Raw genomic sequence first — 17,592 nt, 5'->3', positions numbered from 1 at the left:
TAGCAGGATTTAAATGTTATATTTGGTTGAGGTGAAGCTCATTTGAACTACTTCGTATAAAACCACAACTAATAATCATTTTCATAGTGAATCTGCTGGTTATTTCCTAAATTATTTTACTGACTGCTATGTTTTCTAAAAATTTTGAAAATAGTAAGAAATGCCTGAGGGATGTCTATATATTTATTGCAAGACTGTTGTATTAGACTGCATATATTTAAGCAAAGTGGATCTAATAAACTGGCAGCTGAGTGCATATTTTATTTATTTATTTTATTTGAATAAGGTTTATGTGTAAGAATTTATTTCTTTAAGATAAATATTTTTGTAATTAACTTATATCTTGTAAGATAAAGATTATTTGTAATTAAGATAATATATTAGAATAAGTCTAGATAATTAATTATTGTAAATTGATGTGGAAGCTAAATAACTGACTGATATTAACTTATGAATAAGGTGTGGGATTAAATAAATTAGCACTTCTTCTTTATCATATCGTGATGTATTGTTTACATTTTTCACATCTTTTGTAATGTATTTTTTATGTATATCCACTACTTTATGATTCTTTTTTTCTTTTGTACATGTTTTTTTTCATGTTTGGAATAAACTACTACTACTTCTATATTTCCCTTAAGTACATTTGTATGCAGGACATGTACTTGTAATGGACTATTTTTTGTTTTGACATTACTTCCTACTTCCCATTACACAAGTAAAAGATTTGATAATAATTCTTCCACTACTGTATTTATGATCTCTTTGGAGACCCATAACCCTGTTGCTAAAGTCAGTTGCAATATGTCGCAATTACGTTGCGAAAATACCCAGAATTTCCCCAGAGCCTGCAGCACACCTCCATCACTCTGCCATCCACAGTATCCACAGCACAAACAAGACACAAATCGCACTTTCTCCGCTGAGTTTTCACTTTACTGTCTTTACTACTAACAATAAATATCCTGCAACACAATGTAGCTTATACTCACAGACATGCTTAAAATAAAAATATAAAAGACTGATGCAAACTATTCAAGTTCGGGCTACCGCATGAAACAAGATTATTGCACATTTTCTGTACATGGCCTGGTGTGACATTTGGCAAATGAGACGTCTGTAAAGTCAGTGTATGTTTTGTATTTCATGTGATCAGTGAAGGTCCTCGTGTTAAGACTGAGTGATGAAAAGCAAACAGGTCAGAAAAGGTTAAAAACAAACAACATAAGGCAGATTTTCTGAGGTTAGAAAAAATAATCCTCTCAGGAAATTCAAGTCACAGAGAAGCGTCGACTAAACAAAGGCCCTGAAACACAGTGTGAGAGTTAGATATTGAGCAAAAACATTTACTGCTAAATCTATCACATCATTCTTTCTCTCAGCTACAGCAGCAATAGATTTGCGTTTCCTAACAACAAAGTATATCCACTCTTACGTAAGACGAGCCCCGGTGAGAGTACACATGAATATTGCTTTGGTACACACAAATCCGACATGATTTATGATGGGAATCCACAGTTTAAGGCAATGTATTAGATGGTTACATACACAAAAACTGTTTCGTTTTTTAGCTGAGTTGTGGGGCGATGAAACCACGCAGACCGAGCGCTAATGGCCACTTTGGGACCGATTGCCGGTTTGTTAAACTAAACAAACTTGTTTTAGAGTTTTACCTCAGTGGAAAAATATGTAAGGATAGTTCATGCTTTTAAATGTCAGTCTTAAAGGGACAGTTCATCCCAAAATTAAAAATGCATATTTTTCCTCCAACCTGTGGTGCGATTTCACTTGATTGTTTTGGTTTGAGTTACTGAGTGTTTGAGATGCCTGCCTTCTCTCTGATAGAGAGTTTGTGGTGCTCGAAGCGCCAAAAAATACATTTTAAAAAACTCAGCAGCGACGTCTGTTTCTAGAAATCATGACCTGGTTACTCAAGAGAATCCACAGAGCTGGTTGTGAGCAGTTTCATGTAGGAACTATTTTCTTTCACTGAAACTCTCCAAACACCGTGCAGAAAGACATGTGTATCTCCTCTTAGCTCACCTTCGCCCCCAAAGAATGCTCCCGGCTTTCAAGCCAATTTTTCATAGAGGCCAAACAGTGAAATTACGCCGTCACTTGATGCCCTTTGGCCCAAAAAATATTATTTTTCCATAGACTGACATGGCGAAAGAGACGAGCAGTCGAAGCGTCACAAGCAGCGTCCCTGCAGCTTAAGGCGAGGTAGATTTAAAACTTTTTAAGACTATTTTAATGCCACTTGGAATTGTGTTTAAGACTAATTTTCCAAAACTGATGGACAATTTTATTTTGCCCTAATATTTATTGTAGCATAAAACATGACATTTGAAAACAAAAAGTTAAATGATCTATGTAAATTTTGAAAAAAAAAAAACCCAAACCCTTTTTAGAGTGGATCACATGGAAGACATATTATATTATCACAAAATTGTTGGAAATATCTGGCATTACTGGCCTTTTTTTTAATGCGATTTTGTGTTTCTAAATCCGCATGTGAGATTCCACTATTTGAAATCTCATCATGATAAGTTTAAGAACAGGAATTCATTAAATTATTTAACAAAAAATAAATTAAAGATCATTTTAAAATTTTACAATGCAAAGTCAGAAAGAAAATAGTCGTAAAATCCTGCTTCCCATGTCTGAGCATTTTTAAGACCTAATTTAAGTCCATTTAATACCAATTAAGGCCTTTTTTAAGATTAATGAATTCAATACCTTTTAAGACTTTTTAAGGATCTGCAGGAGCCCTGTTCACAATCCCCGCAAAATGTCAGAATTGCATCCATTTGGTCCAACAACATTTAAAAAATCTTTAAAAGCAGCACAACTGAATCATTTTATCCCGACTCCAGTTAAAGGAGTGCAAAACCCGAAGTAGCGCGCTTAGCCAGCAGAGGTCTATAGTGCACTTGTTCTATGGGCCACAGTGCTGATTGTTGCCGTAATTTTATACGCTTCATACGCCACTTAGCATCTCTCATAGGGAACGAAAGGGGCCCTGCCTGGAACGCTTCATCCAGTTTTCTTTGTACATCCATGAGTTCACCTAGCACCACAGAGCTGGCTGACGTTACAGCTCAGCAGAGGAGGACGCCATCATTAGCATCACACGCAAACACGAGCTTCTCATCCATGAGTAGATACACGCTTCCTTCTGCGCAGTGATATGGCAGGCAGAGAAAATAGTTTATAATTCGTTTTTTAAATGTATTTTTTTGGCTCTTTAAACCACGAGCCAAGTGCCATCTAGTTCTATAGTCCTGGAGAGAAGGCAGACGTCTCTTTGGCCGATATCTCCAACAGTCTCCAGCTCACACCAAAACTATCTAGACTGATGAATAGCACTACAGGTGAGAGGAAAAATATGCATTTTTGATTTTGGAACCAAAGTGTCCCTTTAAAACAATACTGACATGCCCATATGTACACTGAAATAGTTTTTGCTTGCTGTAATAATTCCTCCTGTTCATAGCGTTCGTTAAGAGATCCTTTCCCAACCTGTTTGGGACAAATTCAGATATTTTTATGGACAAAAATATATTTAAAGTTCAACTGAAGCTAATATGAGGCTTTATAGGGCTCAGCTGGCCAAATTATGAAGATAACTCTGAAAATATTTGTGTATTTAGTATAAAATTTGCACTTTTTGTTTCCTCCTGTAGGAGAGGGCTAAAAACACGAAGGAATTTTGTGCTAAAAAGACAATAACATTAGAGATATTCACTTGATTTGTCCAACTAGTACTGCTGGAACCTATTTTATATATACAATTTTTATATATTTGTTATTTATATACAATAGCTTTTGTCCCTCCATCTCTCGAAGGAGCACATGTGGAGGGGAACTTTTAAATCTTTGAAACCTGAGCACATTGGCTTGATTCTTAAAAAAAAAGCATGGGGAGAAGGCAATGAGCTACTTAACAACACATAGCCCCTAAAATAGCAAGAAATCAGTAAATAAAAAAAAAAAGACTTTGAAAAATGTACAAAAAAAAAAATCAAGAAATATATAGAGAATTTATTTCTGTAACATAATTTTAATTATATATAACTATAATGGTTTGAGATATATTTTTTTATATATTGATTTTTTTTATCATTTCCACCTCCTTTTAATAATTTCTTGCAATTTGTAGGTCATTTCTTGCCAAGTTGCCTTTTTTTTTCCCCGTGTTCTTGAAAGAAATCAAACCAGTTCACTCAGCTTTCAAAGGGTTAATGGTCAGTGTGGACAGGAGGAATGATTACAAGAAAAACCTGCTTCTCTGTACATATAGGTGCCTGATTATGTAAAAAAAAAATGTGAATTTATCCTTTAAATTCCAGAAATAACACCTTAGAGGGGCCATCAGTAATGGCCAAACATGCATCGGCTCGAGTCAGAAGCCTGCAGCTGCCTTGGAACCATGAATGTACGCCGGGCTACGCATGAACTACATTAAACTATCCACCTATAGCAGTGCTGCTTAGTTAGTAAAATAAATCATGTATAATATTGGCAACTTGCCCTGTAAAAGTCTACGCACTCGTTTCCAATGAAACAGAAAACGTCCTCTCGGTGACGGCGTCAGTAACAGTAGTAAAGTTGCGAGCGCAGCCCCCTGAAGGTGTCGTCGTCCTGCCCGCTGGCCTGCTCACCCTCAAACAGCATGGAGTCTGGGAGCACCACGCCCTCTAGTGGATCCGGCTGGCAGAACTCCACTATGAACTCCTCCTCACAGTCCAGGAGCACTCTGGACCAGGCACACAAGTCCAGCTGGCCCGCCGTGCCGCCGTACTCCTCCGGCAGAACCGACCTTGGGATGTTGCGGTGCAGAGAGCGCAGGTCTGAGCCGTGGAGGATGTACTGTACGCGGAGACGGACACAATGTCAGCTTCATTACATAAAGTGGCTGCGATCAATATTTCATGTCATGTGAAAGCTGTCACTCATAGTAATGAATCCTCTATGAATTATCAGCAGACTCTGCAGCTTCCCTCAACGCCACCGAGATTTACGGCGTCTTTCAGCTCACTGCAGCCAACAGCTTTACTGTTTTAGTTCCCTCTGATCACAGAGTTTACAGCCACAGCAGGAAGCTGTTTTAGCAGAGAAGCCAAGTGTTCAACAGCCAGACACAGTTGGTGACTAGTTGGTGAACTATGAGGCATTTAGCAGATAAAAGCCAGATATTCCCCTCATGAGCTGATGGAGCACAAACTACAGCCAGACTGAAGAGCGGACATAACATCAGCCGGGTGGTCAGGGTCTAAATAAATGCTCATAGAGTGAAGTAATGAGTCCTGAAACGTGGAAGTCTGTTCCGGTTCCCTCGTCTCAAAGTCTCTGGGGTTTTTTAAAGGGTTTTCGGTAAAATGCCTTAAATAAGGTCTGTGTTTAACACTACATAAAGATATGTAGATGTTTTGTTCTGCAACATAAAATTACGTCTGTACGAACACAATTTTTGAACATTCAAGGTTTTACTTGTCTTAAAAAAGGCAGTTGCTAACGAGTGGCTTAATCAGACTACAGTGTTTGTTTGACGTTAGACGTCATCACAGTGGACACAGAAACCCATTCAACCACTCGCCGCCTTTACAGCTTTACAGCAACAGTCGCGCTCAAACTTGTAGATTTATCTGTTTATAATATTTCTCGATTGTGTGCACTAAAACAAATCAGAAGTTGAATGATTCGCGTTGTGCCAAAATATACATTTGACAAACTCAATAGCAATGTCCCTTTCCAGAAATCATGACTCAGTTACTCACGATAATCCACAGACTTTGTTGAAGTAGGAACTATTTTTTTTCTACCAATCTACATCCGCTGTGGTCCGCTGTTTTGAAGCCTTGAGTTCGGCATTTCTGCTGCACCATCTTGGTTTTTGGAGACAGAAGTTATCATTTTGGTGCACGAGGTTGGAGCTGTTGAGGAGCAACACGTGGATGTGACTGAGAAGCTGAGGACACTATTGGCAGACTGCCTGTCACTCATAGCGGTATATTATATGTAACTTTAAGCCTTAATAAAATGTAAACATGCCATTTAAAATTCATCCTCCGTGTAGTTATCACGAATGTTGAAATTAACTATAGAAACCAAAAGGTTTTTTATGCCAGGCTGTAAACGTATTTATTTCTGCTGTAAAATTGGGCATTTTAGCATGGGGGTCTATGGGGATTGACTCTATTTTAGAGTCAGCCTCAAGTGGCCATTAAATGAACTGCAGTTTTTGGCACTTTCGTGTTGGCTTCATTTTTATTTTTTGCTTGGCTGTCACGAGCAGTCTCTCATCTGTGAGCAGATGCAGGCGTCCTTCTGTGCAGTGATGCAGCAGGCGGGTGCACTTCAGTAGGATGAAAATAGTTCCTACACGAAACTACTCACAACAAGGTGTGTGGTTTATCTTTATTAACTGGGTCGTGATTTCTGGAAAGAGACACTGATGTTGAGTTTTTAAAAAAAAAAAAATTTACCGCTTTGAGCACCACAAGCCGAGTACCATCTAGTCCCATTACACTGGAGAGAAGGCAGACATCTCTGTGGTATCACTCAGGAATGAACACCAAAGCAATCTCGACCGACTGACAGAACCACAAGTGAGTGTAAAAACACGTATTTCTGATTTTTGGGTGAACTGTCCCTTTAAATAGACATGTCCATGTGCTTACAGCTTGTTTCCATTGTCACCAAATCAATAAAAACCAGAGTGGGTTTAATTGAACATAAAGATTTTGGAAAATACAGGGTTGCGTCGCCGTTGGTCTGAGTTCATTCCTCTGAAGAGAAAATGTTTGGCCTTTAATTGCCACAGATGAAAATAGACCATTATTTTGGAGCACAAGCTGCAGATAAAAGAGAGGCTTGCGGTTCAAAATAGACCTTTGTTTAAAACAAAAGAGCCAGAGACAAATCAAGGACAATAGTTACCCTCTCTGCCATCTTCTCCTTCAGAAAAGGTTTAATTATAGCGAAGATGCCTTTGAAAATCCTGGGCTCGTTTATGATGTTCACGGCCTTGATTCTGATTGGAAACCCGTCCTGTGAATTAAAAAACGGAGAAATATGTATTCAGAACATGCACAGATGGTCCTTGTCAAACATTTCAGATGTGTTTTGTGTGCTTGTGTAAATATTAAACACTCCGCAGTCACGACGAAGCTCAAGAGCCACTGTTGTAAATGACAAGGTTTTTTTTTCATGTGTTAGTGCAGTAACTGATATTTACTGCTTTGTCATTACCAAGTAAAATGCTGCATTCACAGATCTATTCTGGAAGAAAAATGCTCTTTGCTGATTTAATATTTGAGTAAAATATGAACATGTCACCTGATCATAAAATGTTATATAACAGTGATGCTTAACTTACGGCCCGCGGGCCAAATCTGGCACCCTATGGGGTGCTGAGTGGCCCCCCAATAATAAAAATAAAGTGATTCACACTGCCAACTATTTTTTGTACTTTTAGTATACAGAAAGTGCCACAGTGCATAAAACAGCATCAAAATAGAGCTTGTTTATAAAAAAGAAGAGCCAGTGGAAGATTCCTCACTCCCCGACAGAGGTCCCCAATGTCCCAAAATCTTAGAAATGTCCTAAAATCTGAAAAATGTCCTAAAATCGTAGATATTTCCTAAAATCCAAGAAATATTCTAAAATCTAGGGCTGTACTCAACTCAGAATTATGCCAGTCGAAACTGATTTAGCTGTTTGATACGAGTATTTTACCATTCGTTTTGTTTTCCATACAAAGTTTTAACGTTTCAACATTTAGTGCGACAGCAGCTTTCACGTCATATAGTAAACCAGCTAACAGTGCTAATGATGGGTTGTAAACGTGTAACAACATTTTTTTCCAACACTAGAAAGAAAAACCGGAGACTGTATCCTGTTAACTTGCTGTCAGCTATAAATTCACCCTTCCTAAGCAGTGGGTCTCTCCTCTCTCCTCCTTCGTGCCGCTGCTTGCACCTCTGCGAATCAAAGAGTAGCGTGAAAGACGAGAACACTCACTCTGCAGCAAAGTCTGGGCACCAAAATGTCCCCAGGAGAACACTGCACAGAAAAAAAGACTTTTCAACATAAAGCTATCTCAGCTGTCTCCATCTCAGTGTCTCCAACTGATGATTTGAATCTCGGACTTTCAAGGATAAGCCCTACTAAAATTCTCGAAACATCCCAAAATCCTGGAAATGTGCAAAAATCCAAGAAATGTCCTTAAATCCTAGAAACGTCCTTAAATCTATAAATGTGCTAAAATCCTAGAAACATCCTTAAATCCTAGACATTTCCTAAAATCCTACAAACATGTATGAGGCTGCAGAAATTGGCCCCTGGCCCTCTGACATTTTGCAAAAGTGTCTCTCAAGCAAAGCAGGTTGGGAATCCCTGCTCGGTCAGATTATATTTCCATCATCAGATGTTGGATTTCTCACCTGCAGGATGCTCACAACTTTTTTGGCGAGGAACGGGCCTGGATTGGACGCTTGTGACATGCCCACGCCGGTGTAGTCGGCCAAGATGACGATACCGTTCACCTGCGTTTCCTCCGGCTGAATCAGCTTCTCCAGAGTCAGATAAAGGGCCCTCACATTGTCAACAAACGGATAGTCATTCGGTTTCCATTTTCCTGTAAAAGAAGTTGAGTAATCAAAGAACATGAGTAAAGCCTCTCCTGGAAGAGTTAGTCATACACTATTTACTTAGAGACTGTAAAAAGTACAGTGATCTTGATGTCTACTAGATTGGAAAATGGAAAACAGTCATTTAAAGATGATTAATGTGTTATAAAACCACAGATTTCACTCCCACCCGGCCGCAGACAGAGGATGTATCTGCCGTTGGGGTCTGGCTGTGGCAGCACTGTGAGGAAGCCCAGATCCAGGACATGTTTCACTGTAGACGGCTTCAGGTCCTGGAACACCTCTGGCCAAGCCTTACGGCCTGCGTGGTAGTTGAGCAGCAGCTGCAGGGCACGGTCGTAGTCGAACTTCCTGGCCCGCAGGAAGCGCAGGAGAAAGGCGTCGTCCAGCCGTGTCCTCAGATTTGGCTGCTCCTGCAAAGTCGGGTGCAAAAAAAAAAAAACATGAGCTGAGCGGATAAAGAGTTGGGTTTTTGTTTTTATATCTATATATATCTATATCTATGGTCACACAAACCCATTGTTTATGAGACTGCGTTTATTGAAATTCAATGATTTGGTTTATTTTAAAGTATTGCAAATAATGTACAGAGCTAAAACAACATCACTGCCGGATCCGGTACAAAGAGTGGAGATATGGTTTAAGAGATGTTTGTGTTTACTGATGTTTACTGTTCCTAAAGCTAAAAAAGGGATTGAAAGGACGTGTTTCTGTTAATGGGGTTAGAATGTTAAAATAATGCAGACTTAAATTTAAGATAGTGCAACTTACTATAGATTTTTAAACCAATGGCTTATACGACCTCCTGGGATAAAAAAAAAAAAATGGGGGGAAATATTAAGAAAACTAGATTTATGATTTTACATTTAAAATTACGCTACAGAAAAAATATACTAATATGATAATTCCATGTAATTTTTCAGCACTTTTTCAGGTAATTTTCTTGTTTATTTGTCTTTTCTTTCTTTTCTTTTTGTTTATTTTCAGGTAAACATTTGACCAATATCCTGCAAATTTTTGGGCCATTCCTCGGTCGCTCATTGAGGTCTTCCCGTTTTTGAGAAAAGTCAAGCCAGTTCACTCAGGTTTCAAAGGATTAATGTGACCATTTGTTTGAATACCTTCAATATCATGTCTCTCAATGCTTGGACATCACGCAGACGCCACTCTGGCTTCTCCTGGAGCTCCTCCCGTGCCTTGTGCACCAGCTCTGGGGTCAGGGTGCAGGAGTACATGGGTGGAGGGGGTCCAGGGAACCAGCTGTGTCCTGCAGCTGCTGACGGGTCCGCTGGAGGAGGAGTAAGATCGATGGACTCATGCTGATCGGCCATGGACTGACTGGGTGAAGCTGTTTGGAAAGGAGCACATAAGAAAGACCAGAGAGGATATAAAACAGAAAGAACAAGACAGGAGTACACACACGGGGTGGAAGGTAATTTACCCAAGTACGCACTTAGGTAAAAATCTGAGTCACTTGTAATTTACTTCAGTATTTCCATTTAATGCCGCTTTATACCTCCACTCTTCTACATCTGACATGCAAATGTTGTATTTGAAGGGTGGGGCAATATGAAAAAAGTCTTATCACAATAATATTTTTACAGTGTGGAATTATTACTTTTAATTAAAGGTCCCATATTGTGAAAAGTCAGATCATCATTTCTTTTTTATCATACAGAAGGTATGTGTGCTACATAAATACTTGAGAGTAACAAAATTCTCAATCCACACAGAAATGCACAGTCTATATTTAGAGACTGAAGAAATCCTCTGAGCAGTGCAACTGCAGTCTGACCAAAAACAAAAATCAGCCATCATTACACTCCTTGTCCATTGTTTGTAAGTATTTGGGATTTAGAAAAAAAAAAATCACGTACAAATAGTGCATACAACTTGTGTCTGCCTAACACTAACATGTTAAACCACCTAGGAAAAAAAACACAATCTGCAGTGAAAGCCGAGAAGAATAACGTTGCTAGCGTTACTGTGCAGTTACTGTTAATCTACTTTACAGTTACAGTTAATCCACACCTTTGCATCAAGTCAGACATCCATCGCAGCGATGCTGCAGCGCGTCATAATACCATGACCAGTGTAAAATATAGCAAAACCAAACAGTGGCAGACACAAATAAATAGGAGATGTGCTGAATGCAGGTGAAGATGAACCGTATTTTAAGTCTTATTTTGATGCAAAATTTAGTTCATCAGCAGGAATACAGCGCAACATGAAATCAGAAGCAGTGCTCTAATGTTAAAGTGCAATAAAAACACTTTTACCCAATAAACAATGAATGATCACAAGAAATAATCGTGATTATCACTTTGGCCATAATCGTGCAGACCAAGTAAAATCTGTTACTACAGTGGCGTAATAGTGATACTCCGGCAATGATTGTGCAGATATGTGTACGACTTTTAAACACTGACCAATCAGAGCAGACCCGGCTTAAAGAGACAGGCACTAAAACGAAGCGTTTCAGACAGAAGGTGAATACAGATATATTCAGACATGCAGTATGTGAAAAACAATGTATTTTTTTAAACGTTAAAGCATGTGTACGGGTTCTTGTAGCTATCCAAAATACAAATATGAACCTAAAAATGGGCATAACATGGGACCTTTAAGTAAAGGATCTGAACATTTCTTCCACCACTGCACACACACAGTTTACATTCATTAATACCTGAACTGGACAATAAATATACGAAATAAAACCTTCTCCGATATCTGGGAAGATTACAGGAGTTTCCTACATCAGCACAAACATGCTAACTGTCTGTGTTTGTTCAGCAGTGAGTCAGAGCCTCAGCTGACACGAACTGACTGAAAATATCCTGATGCGACGCAATTAAAGTCAGAAAAACGGCTGAATACCAACCCGGAGATGCGTTTAACATTGACCGACTAGGACACACATAAACTCCTTTTATGCGCATCCATTGGCAAGAGATAAAAATGTCACAAAAAAGCACAGCGACGGCCAGAAGTGTCAGAAAAATCACAGCCGACCTGTCAGGAAAACCCTTTTCCGGGTGAAGAGATGGCGCTCCCTCATTGGTCCACGCGCTGGCACGTGACACGCTGTTGACGCACGAGAGCGGCGGTCAGTTGTTTTGACGGCGATGATGCATTCAGGAGTCCCCGGAAACTACAGTTTCAAGTTTAAAAAAGAAAGTAGACCTTGGCACAAAAACTTTTTTTTTTTGGTCTGTGTTTCTTTCGTTGTTGTTGTTTTTTTTTACGTTAAACTACTTGTTCTACATAAACTTATTTATTTAGTTATTTGTTTATTTATTTCTTAATTCCTTTATTCTTACAAATGACTGACACGTGACAATATTTTCTAGGGCTACTTGATTAAACAAATACTTTATTTATTCATTTCTTTCCTTATTTATTTGTGTGTTCATTCATTCATTAATTTTAGTTTACAAATGACTGTGTGTGTGTGTGTGTGTGTGTGTGTGTGTGTGTGTGTGTGTGTGTCAATTACACTTGAATGCGGTAGATGGCAGAATTTGCTCTCATATTGCTCCTCTTGCATACCTGTCACTGTTGGATACATCTCATCTCAAGATGTCAGGTATGTTTTTATGCTTTAAACTTGAAAATAAAATAAAATAAAACAAAAACAAAAAAAACCAGTACATTTAACTGATTTATTATTACTGATATATATACATAATTATGTAAGAGAATACATTTTTTTTTTTTAAAGAAATTTCAAAAAAAGTAGGCTTTTTGAGCAATACATGAATGTGACGCTTCCACTTGTTTTCTTAGTCTCAGTTTATGTAGTTAAATGTAGATTTAAATCCTTGAAGTGTCCCTCCCTCTCTCCCCCCTCGTTCTTGAATCAGTGCTATCTATAATGATTTTATGGCACTTTATCAGTCTGAAGCAACATGGTGCATGAAGCTATCAGTGAACAAGCAGCACTGCCACGTTGGAACTATGTTTTCCTGCAGAAACTTTCCAACAACTCTGATTTTATTACGTTGTCAGCAGTTGCATCTGAAGGCCTGGGCGCCTGAGTCTTCAGCCCAGAATGTTTTAAAAATAGCCCCAGATTTTAAAATATAGGAAAAACAGTCAATATTATTATTACTTTTTCTTTTTTTCACTGTGTGGTTTCATATTTTTAAATACTTGACCTGATAAGGATTAAAGCAGGATCGAAATATCGTCTTAAATAAACTTATGTGGCATGAAATACATGTACAGGCGTTATTATTCGCCACATTTATTTTGCTCACATGGATTTTTATGTTTCATGTATGCTCAAAAATATTTTTTTTAAAAAGTAAAAATTTTTTACTTGAATAAATAAATGCACTCAGTTAAATTCCATTACTGTTAACATAAACATATACATTTAACTATTTTTCTTACTCTTTTTTTTTTAATAATAGCATAGGTAAGTAAGTATTCTATACTCAATACTAACTAGGCTATCAACCAGTACTAATACCTTTGACATCCCAATTCATAATTCATTATCAAATTAGATGCCAGAGTGCTTTAAAGCATCAAAATAGAGCTTGAAAATAGAGCTTCATTATTAAGTTTCCAGTGAATCTGTAATCCTATCAAATCCTCAGAAAATCCCAGATAATATATAAAAGAAGTTCTGCGGAAAACACAATGTAAAAATAGACCTTGAGATTTATTAATTCATCTTCACATTGTTAGGCGAAACAATGCCTGTTTTTGTAAGGCAGTACAGGTTAAAAGGCACAATTTATTCCATCAGTTAAACCATGACAAAGTACTAAACAAAAAATATAATATATTTTTTCAAAAACCAATACAACATATTATTGGGAAACTTCCTCAGTGTGTCTGTCGGTCACTTTTACAAAGTGGCACCACAGATTTAACCGTATACACACCAATATTTACCTCTCCATGTTCAAATTTTACCGTAAATATGCATTTTCCAGTACATAAAACAAACCACATATATTTAAGTCTTGTCACAGAATGTTTCAAAGCTGAGCTCGTTCAAGTGATTTCCTTTAGCTTGGATAAACTGAAAAATTTCCTGACTGAAAAAAATGTTGTCACTAATGAACATAAAATAAAAATACTGTGCAACACTAAATACATGACAATGTAAGGTCTGTTGTAACATTCACAAAATACTGACATGATCACGTCACCATGTCTAACATGAGCCTTGCTGCACACACTGAGGTCATGCTAAAGGAAGTGATGTTACCCAACAATAAACTACATTATATACAACAGTCTTTCTACATGTCGATCCTACAGAACAGCGGTATATGTGGACATTTTTAATGCTTTTGTCTGGCTGAGCTGTGAGCTGCATGTGTCAACAAATAGATCCCTGAAGAAAAAGAGCAATCTGCAAGGGACATAATTGCAATTATATGTTTAGCTACTTTATTGTTTCAGTCAAGTTAACAGCTTCAACGCTGTAAAATCACAAGCTGATCTTACTTTTAAAACTCTAGGACCCTGACTGCCTTGATAACAGTGAGTAAATATAACTATTTGTTTGAATTTGTGTTTGTTTCATTTCTGATTGATAAGTTAACTTAAATTTAGTTGTTTTTACTTAATTTTGTGAAGTTCTGGAAACTTAAAAATGACAAGTGATACTGATTTTTTCTTTTTAAAGTGATAGCAACTTAAAGTGGAATGAAAGAGTAAAAAGTTTGTCTTTTCAATCTGTCGCTGAGCGTATCCGAGTGGTATTACTGTTGGCGCCATTGTCACAAAGACTAGCGGGATCGCTCTCTGTTTTTCTCAGAGCTTAGCAACTGTCCACAGACGAGCGATCAACACTAAACAACAGCATCGATGAACACAACGCTGAAGAGAACAGAAAAACATTAAAGATGTAAAGGTATTTTGTTATTTACACTTAATTTGTTTTAAAATGAAAGAAACTGATAGTTTTCCATAACCTAGCATTATTTGATTTGACCGTTGCTATGGACTCCGTTTGTCCGGCCTTAACTGAGCAGTTTAAATTATTTTGTGTCATGACAAAAAAGATTTTGCATGTGGAGGACAACTATATAAAAAAATAAGTTGTCTTTTGTTAAGATGTTTAAGAATATGATTGATAGTCTGCAACCAGCAGAATACAGATTTATAGCACACTGCTGACACCAACAGTGTTGTTTTGTTTATTGTAGTTGCAAGCACATATGCTTTGATCGAATGTTTCATTTATTTTGCAAGTTTGCTGAAGCTTGATTGAGTATTAGTATTTGTGATAAAACAGCATGATATGGAGTCCTGTCTTAAGTAAAATCAAAGAGAAAGATTTAGTCTTAATATTTCTAGTTTTCCTTGTTAAAAAGATTTTTTGAAGGCTTAAAAGTGGATTTGTTTGTATTTGCTGACAGTTGTAGAATCCTGCAATAATTTATTATTGTGCTTACTCTATTTAACAAACACATTCATTTTCCCTAAATTTAGTAACCGAGTAAACACAACCGTTCAGTTAAGTCAGACTTACTTGGTTTGATTAAGTTGCTTTCACTTTGAAAAAACAAGTAATTTCACTTGTCATTTTTACATTGACTTCACAAATTAAAGTAGATACAACAGAATTTGAAGTAAACCTTACAAATCGATTGTCACCTTAGAAATACAAGATTTTACATGACATTTTTGTCAAAATTGAGTTATTATACAATATATTCTCATTTTGCGACAACTTATCAAGGTTATTTGAGGTGCTTTTAAGTTATATACATTTTTATTTAAAAACCAAAAAGCATATCATTTATGCTATTTAAATGCAAAACTTTGAAGCTCATATCTCAAAACTGCTCAAAACACAGATAGAATAGTTATATTTACTTACCTTTTTCAAGGCAAGTGGTTTCCTAGCTTTTTTTAAAAAAAAAGTAAGATCAACTCGTCAGTTTTACAGTGAATGCTGATTATGTATAAACTTACATATAAAGACCCTGGTTTAACACAATAAAAAAACTGAAGGAATAAGGACTGAGAGGACTGTTAAATGGCCTCCTGCTTGGTAATAGTAGGCTGAGGGATGGAGGTCGGCTGCTTGGGCACGGTGGCTATGACCCCCTGAGCCAGTTTATAATGTTCTGAGCTGGAGGCAGTGGGCGGAGACGGGATCGGGGTTTCAGGAGTGGCTGAAAAGTAGAGCACAAAAGAATAAGTTGCAGCATAAGCAGGTGTATATTTACAGTTCGGTGGTATAACATGTCCTGGAAGGGCAACACAATTTTCAGATAAGGAATAAGCACTTTTGTGAAATTTCTCAGAGCATTAAACATGTTAAGAAAGAATAACAGAAGTTCTCTTTGACAAAATAAGCCAGATTAGTTCCTGGGAAGAATTTAGAGGATTATTCTGCCAAGCCTGTTTGTCCTTGTGGCTACCTGGCTGCACATGGAGCAGGGGGAGGGAGATTCGAAAGTCTCTTCTCATCAAAATAACATTTAGTTTAAATATATTTTTCAGGTCACTTAGATGCATGCTTCCGTGTTCATTTCAACACTTAAGCCAAAGACGGAGAATTGTTTTAGTTGCATTAGTTTTGCTTTACATTTGTGTTTTGTACTTACAGATTTGACCGTTGTGGATCGGCGTTGGTATGTTGCTGGTCACGATGACGTTGCCGCTGAGGTGCTCCTGGACCAGGTGAGGGTGCAGAGAGTGAGGTGCATGTGGAGCCTCATTGGCAGAACCTGAGAGACAAAATTACTGTCAGTACACACCACAACATGTCTTTATTTTAAAGGTCCAGTGTGTAGGATTTAGGGTCAGGTCCTCTTCTACAGTGTTATGTTGCACTGCCATGTTTCTACAGTAGCCCTACATGGACAAACAAAACACTGGCTCTAGATAAAGCCATTTGCATTTTCCCATCAGCTGGCATAGCTTGCAGCACCTCCCAAAAAGTAGTGTTGGAAAAACACATATTTTTTTCTTTATTTTGTGTTTTTACTGATTTAGATAACATCACATTTGTTTCAGAGAGAGAAGACCTCTGCAGATAATCCGGCTCCTGTTAAAAACCTCCAGAAAATCTGGATCTTAAGCTACCAGAGGTAAAAGGTGGAGTGCATTAGCAGGTGCTGGGTTAGCAGGCTATCTCTTGACATGCCAAACAGCAGAGGAGAAATGCTGTTTTGTAACATAAAACTGTTTTATTCTGTGTATTACTGGTTTAAATCACCTTTTCCGTTTGTCTCGATATGGAAAAGACGTGTGGATAATTTGGCTCCTGATAAAAACCTGAAACACCTGGATTTTAAGTTATCAAAAAAATGTGAGCACACATTTGCACATTTGCACCTGTCCAGCATCCCAAACAGCATCGTAGAAACATTGTTTTGAAGCTGCTTTTTTTGGTGTTTTTACTGGTTTGATTCACCTGATGTGTTTGTTTGGGAGAGAGACCTCTGCGGATAATTCAGATCCCGGTAAAAACCTCCTGAACAATGAGAACTGAAGGAAGTCTAACCGAAAAAAGTTTCATCTGGTTGCAATCTGAAATGCTCACCACTAGATGCTACTAAATTACCCTAAATTTTACACACTGGACCTTCAGTGCACGTGCATTCTGCATATTGACCCAAAGCTTTTAAAATCAGAGGCTGGTTACAAATGATCTGAAAGAGCTCACCTCCAAGAAGCATTTCTTGAAGCAGGTTGTCGATTTTGGCCATGCCGAAGAGTTTGACAAACTGGATCTGTTCGATCATCTGCCAGGTGATGCTCTGTAGCGTCGGCAGCAGCAGCAGCAGCTCCCCGAAGCGACCCCGGGAGTCGTACTGCCTGTCGTTGATGTAGTCTTCCAGGCTGACCTGGATCTGGTATCGCATCCGCTTGATCTTTCCGGGGTCACTCAGACCTTTAGCATCTGTGGGCAAACAAAAACAAGGGGTGTTTACAAAGGGAGGAATATTCTCGCTGACAT

The 17,592-nt window shown here is 38.0% G+C and overlaps 2 protein-coding genes across 3 annotated transcripts in view; both read right to left on the bottom strand.

Annotated features, from left to right (window-relative positions):
• Positions 1-923: 923 nt before the first annotated feature.
• Positions 924-11,697, bottom strand: ttpal (tocopherol (alpha) transfer protein-like). The gene is made up of 6 exons (XM_042491353.2): positions 11,536-11,697; positions 9,776-10,002; positions 8,824-9,067; positions 8,448-8,641; positions 6,943-7,053; positions 924-4,872 (listed from the first exon to the last, which is right to left on the bottom strand). Exons 1-6 carry the CDS (start codon positions 11,591-11,593, stop codon positions 4,594-4,596), a joined length of 1,113 nt encoding a protein of 370 aa, XP_042347287.1. The 5' UTR covers positions 11,594-11,697; the 3' UTR covers positions 924-4,593.
• Positions 11,698-13,304: 1,607 nt separating this feature from the next.
• The window catches only part of hnf4a (hepatocyte nuclear factor 4, alpha), a 27,380-nt gene continuing 23,092 nt past the window's right edge, over positions 13,305-17,592 (bottom strand). For both annotated transcript variants that reach the window (XM_088081753.1, XM_042491349.2), the window contains exons 8-10: positions 17,299-17,535; positions 16,235-16,357; positions 13,305-15,799 (exon numbers count right to left, since the gene is read on the bottom strand). In XM_088081753.1, the coding sequence (XP_087937879.1) occupies positions 15,657-15,799; positions 16,235-16,357; positions 17,299-17,535 (503 nt within the window). In that variant the 3' untranslated portion in view covers positions 13,305-15,656. The remainder of the gene's footprint in view (positions 15,800-16,234; positions 16,358-17,298; positions 17,536-17,592) is intronic.

This window comes from Plectropomus leopardus, chromosome 9 (genome assembly GCF_026936395.1).
Source record: "Plectropomus leopardus strain MGB_pleo_1.0 chromosome 9, ASM2693639v1, whole genome shotgun sequence".
NCBI lineage: Eukaryota > Metazoa > Chordata > Actinopteri > Perciformes > Serranidae > Plectropomus > Plectropomus leopardus.
The sequence above is the reverse complement of the archived record's forward strand: the minus strand, read 5'-3'. Positions and strand labels throughout refer to the sequence as shown.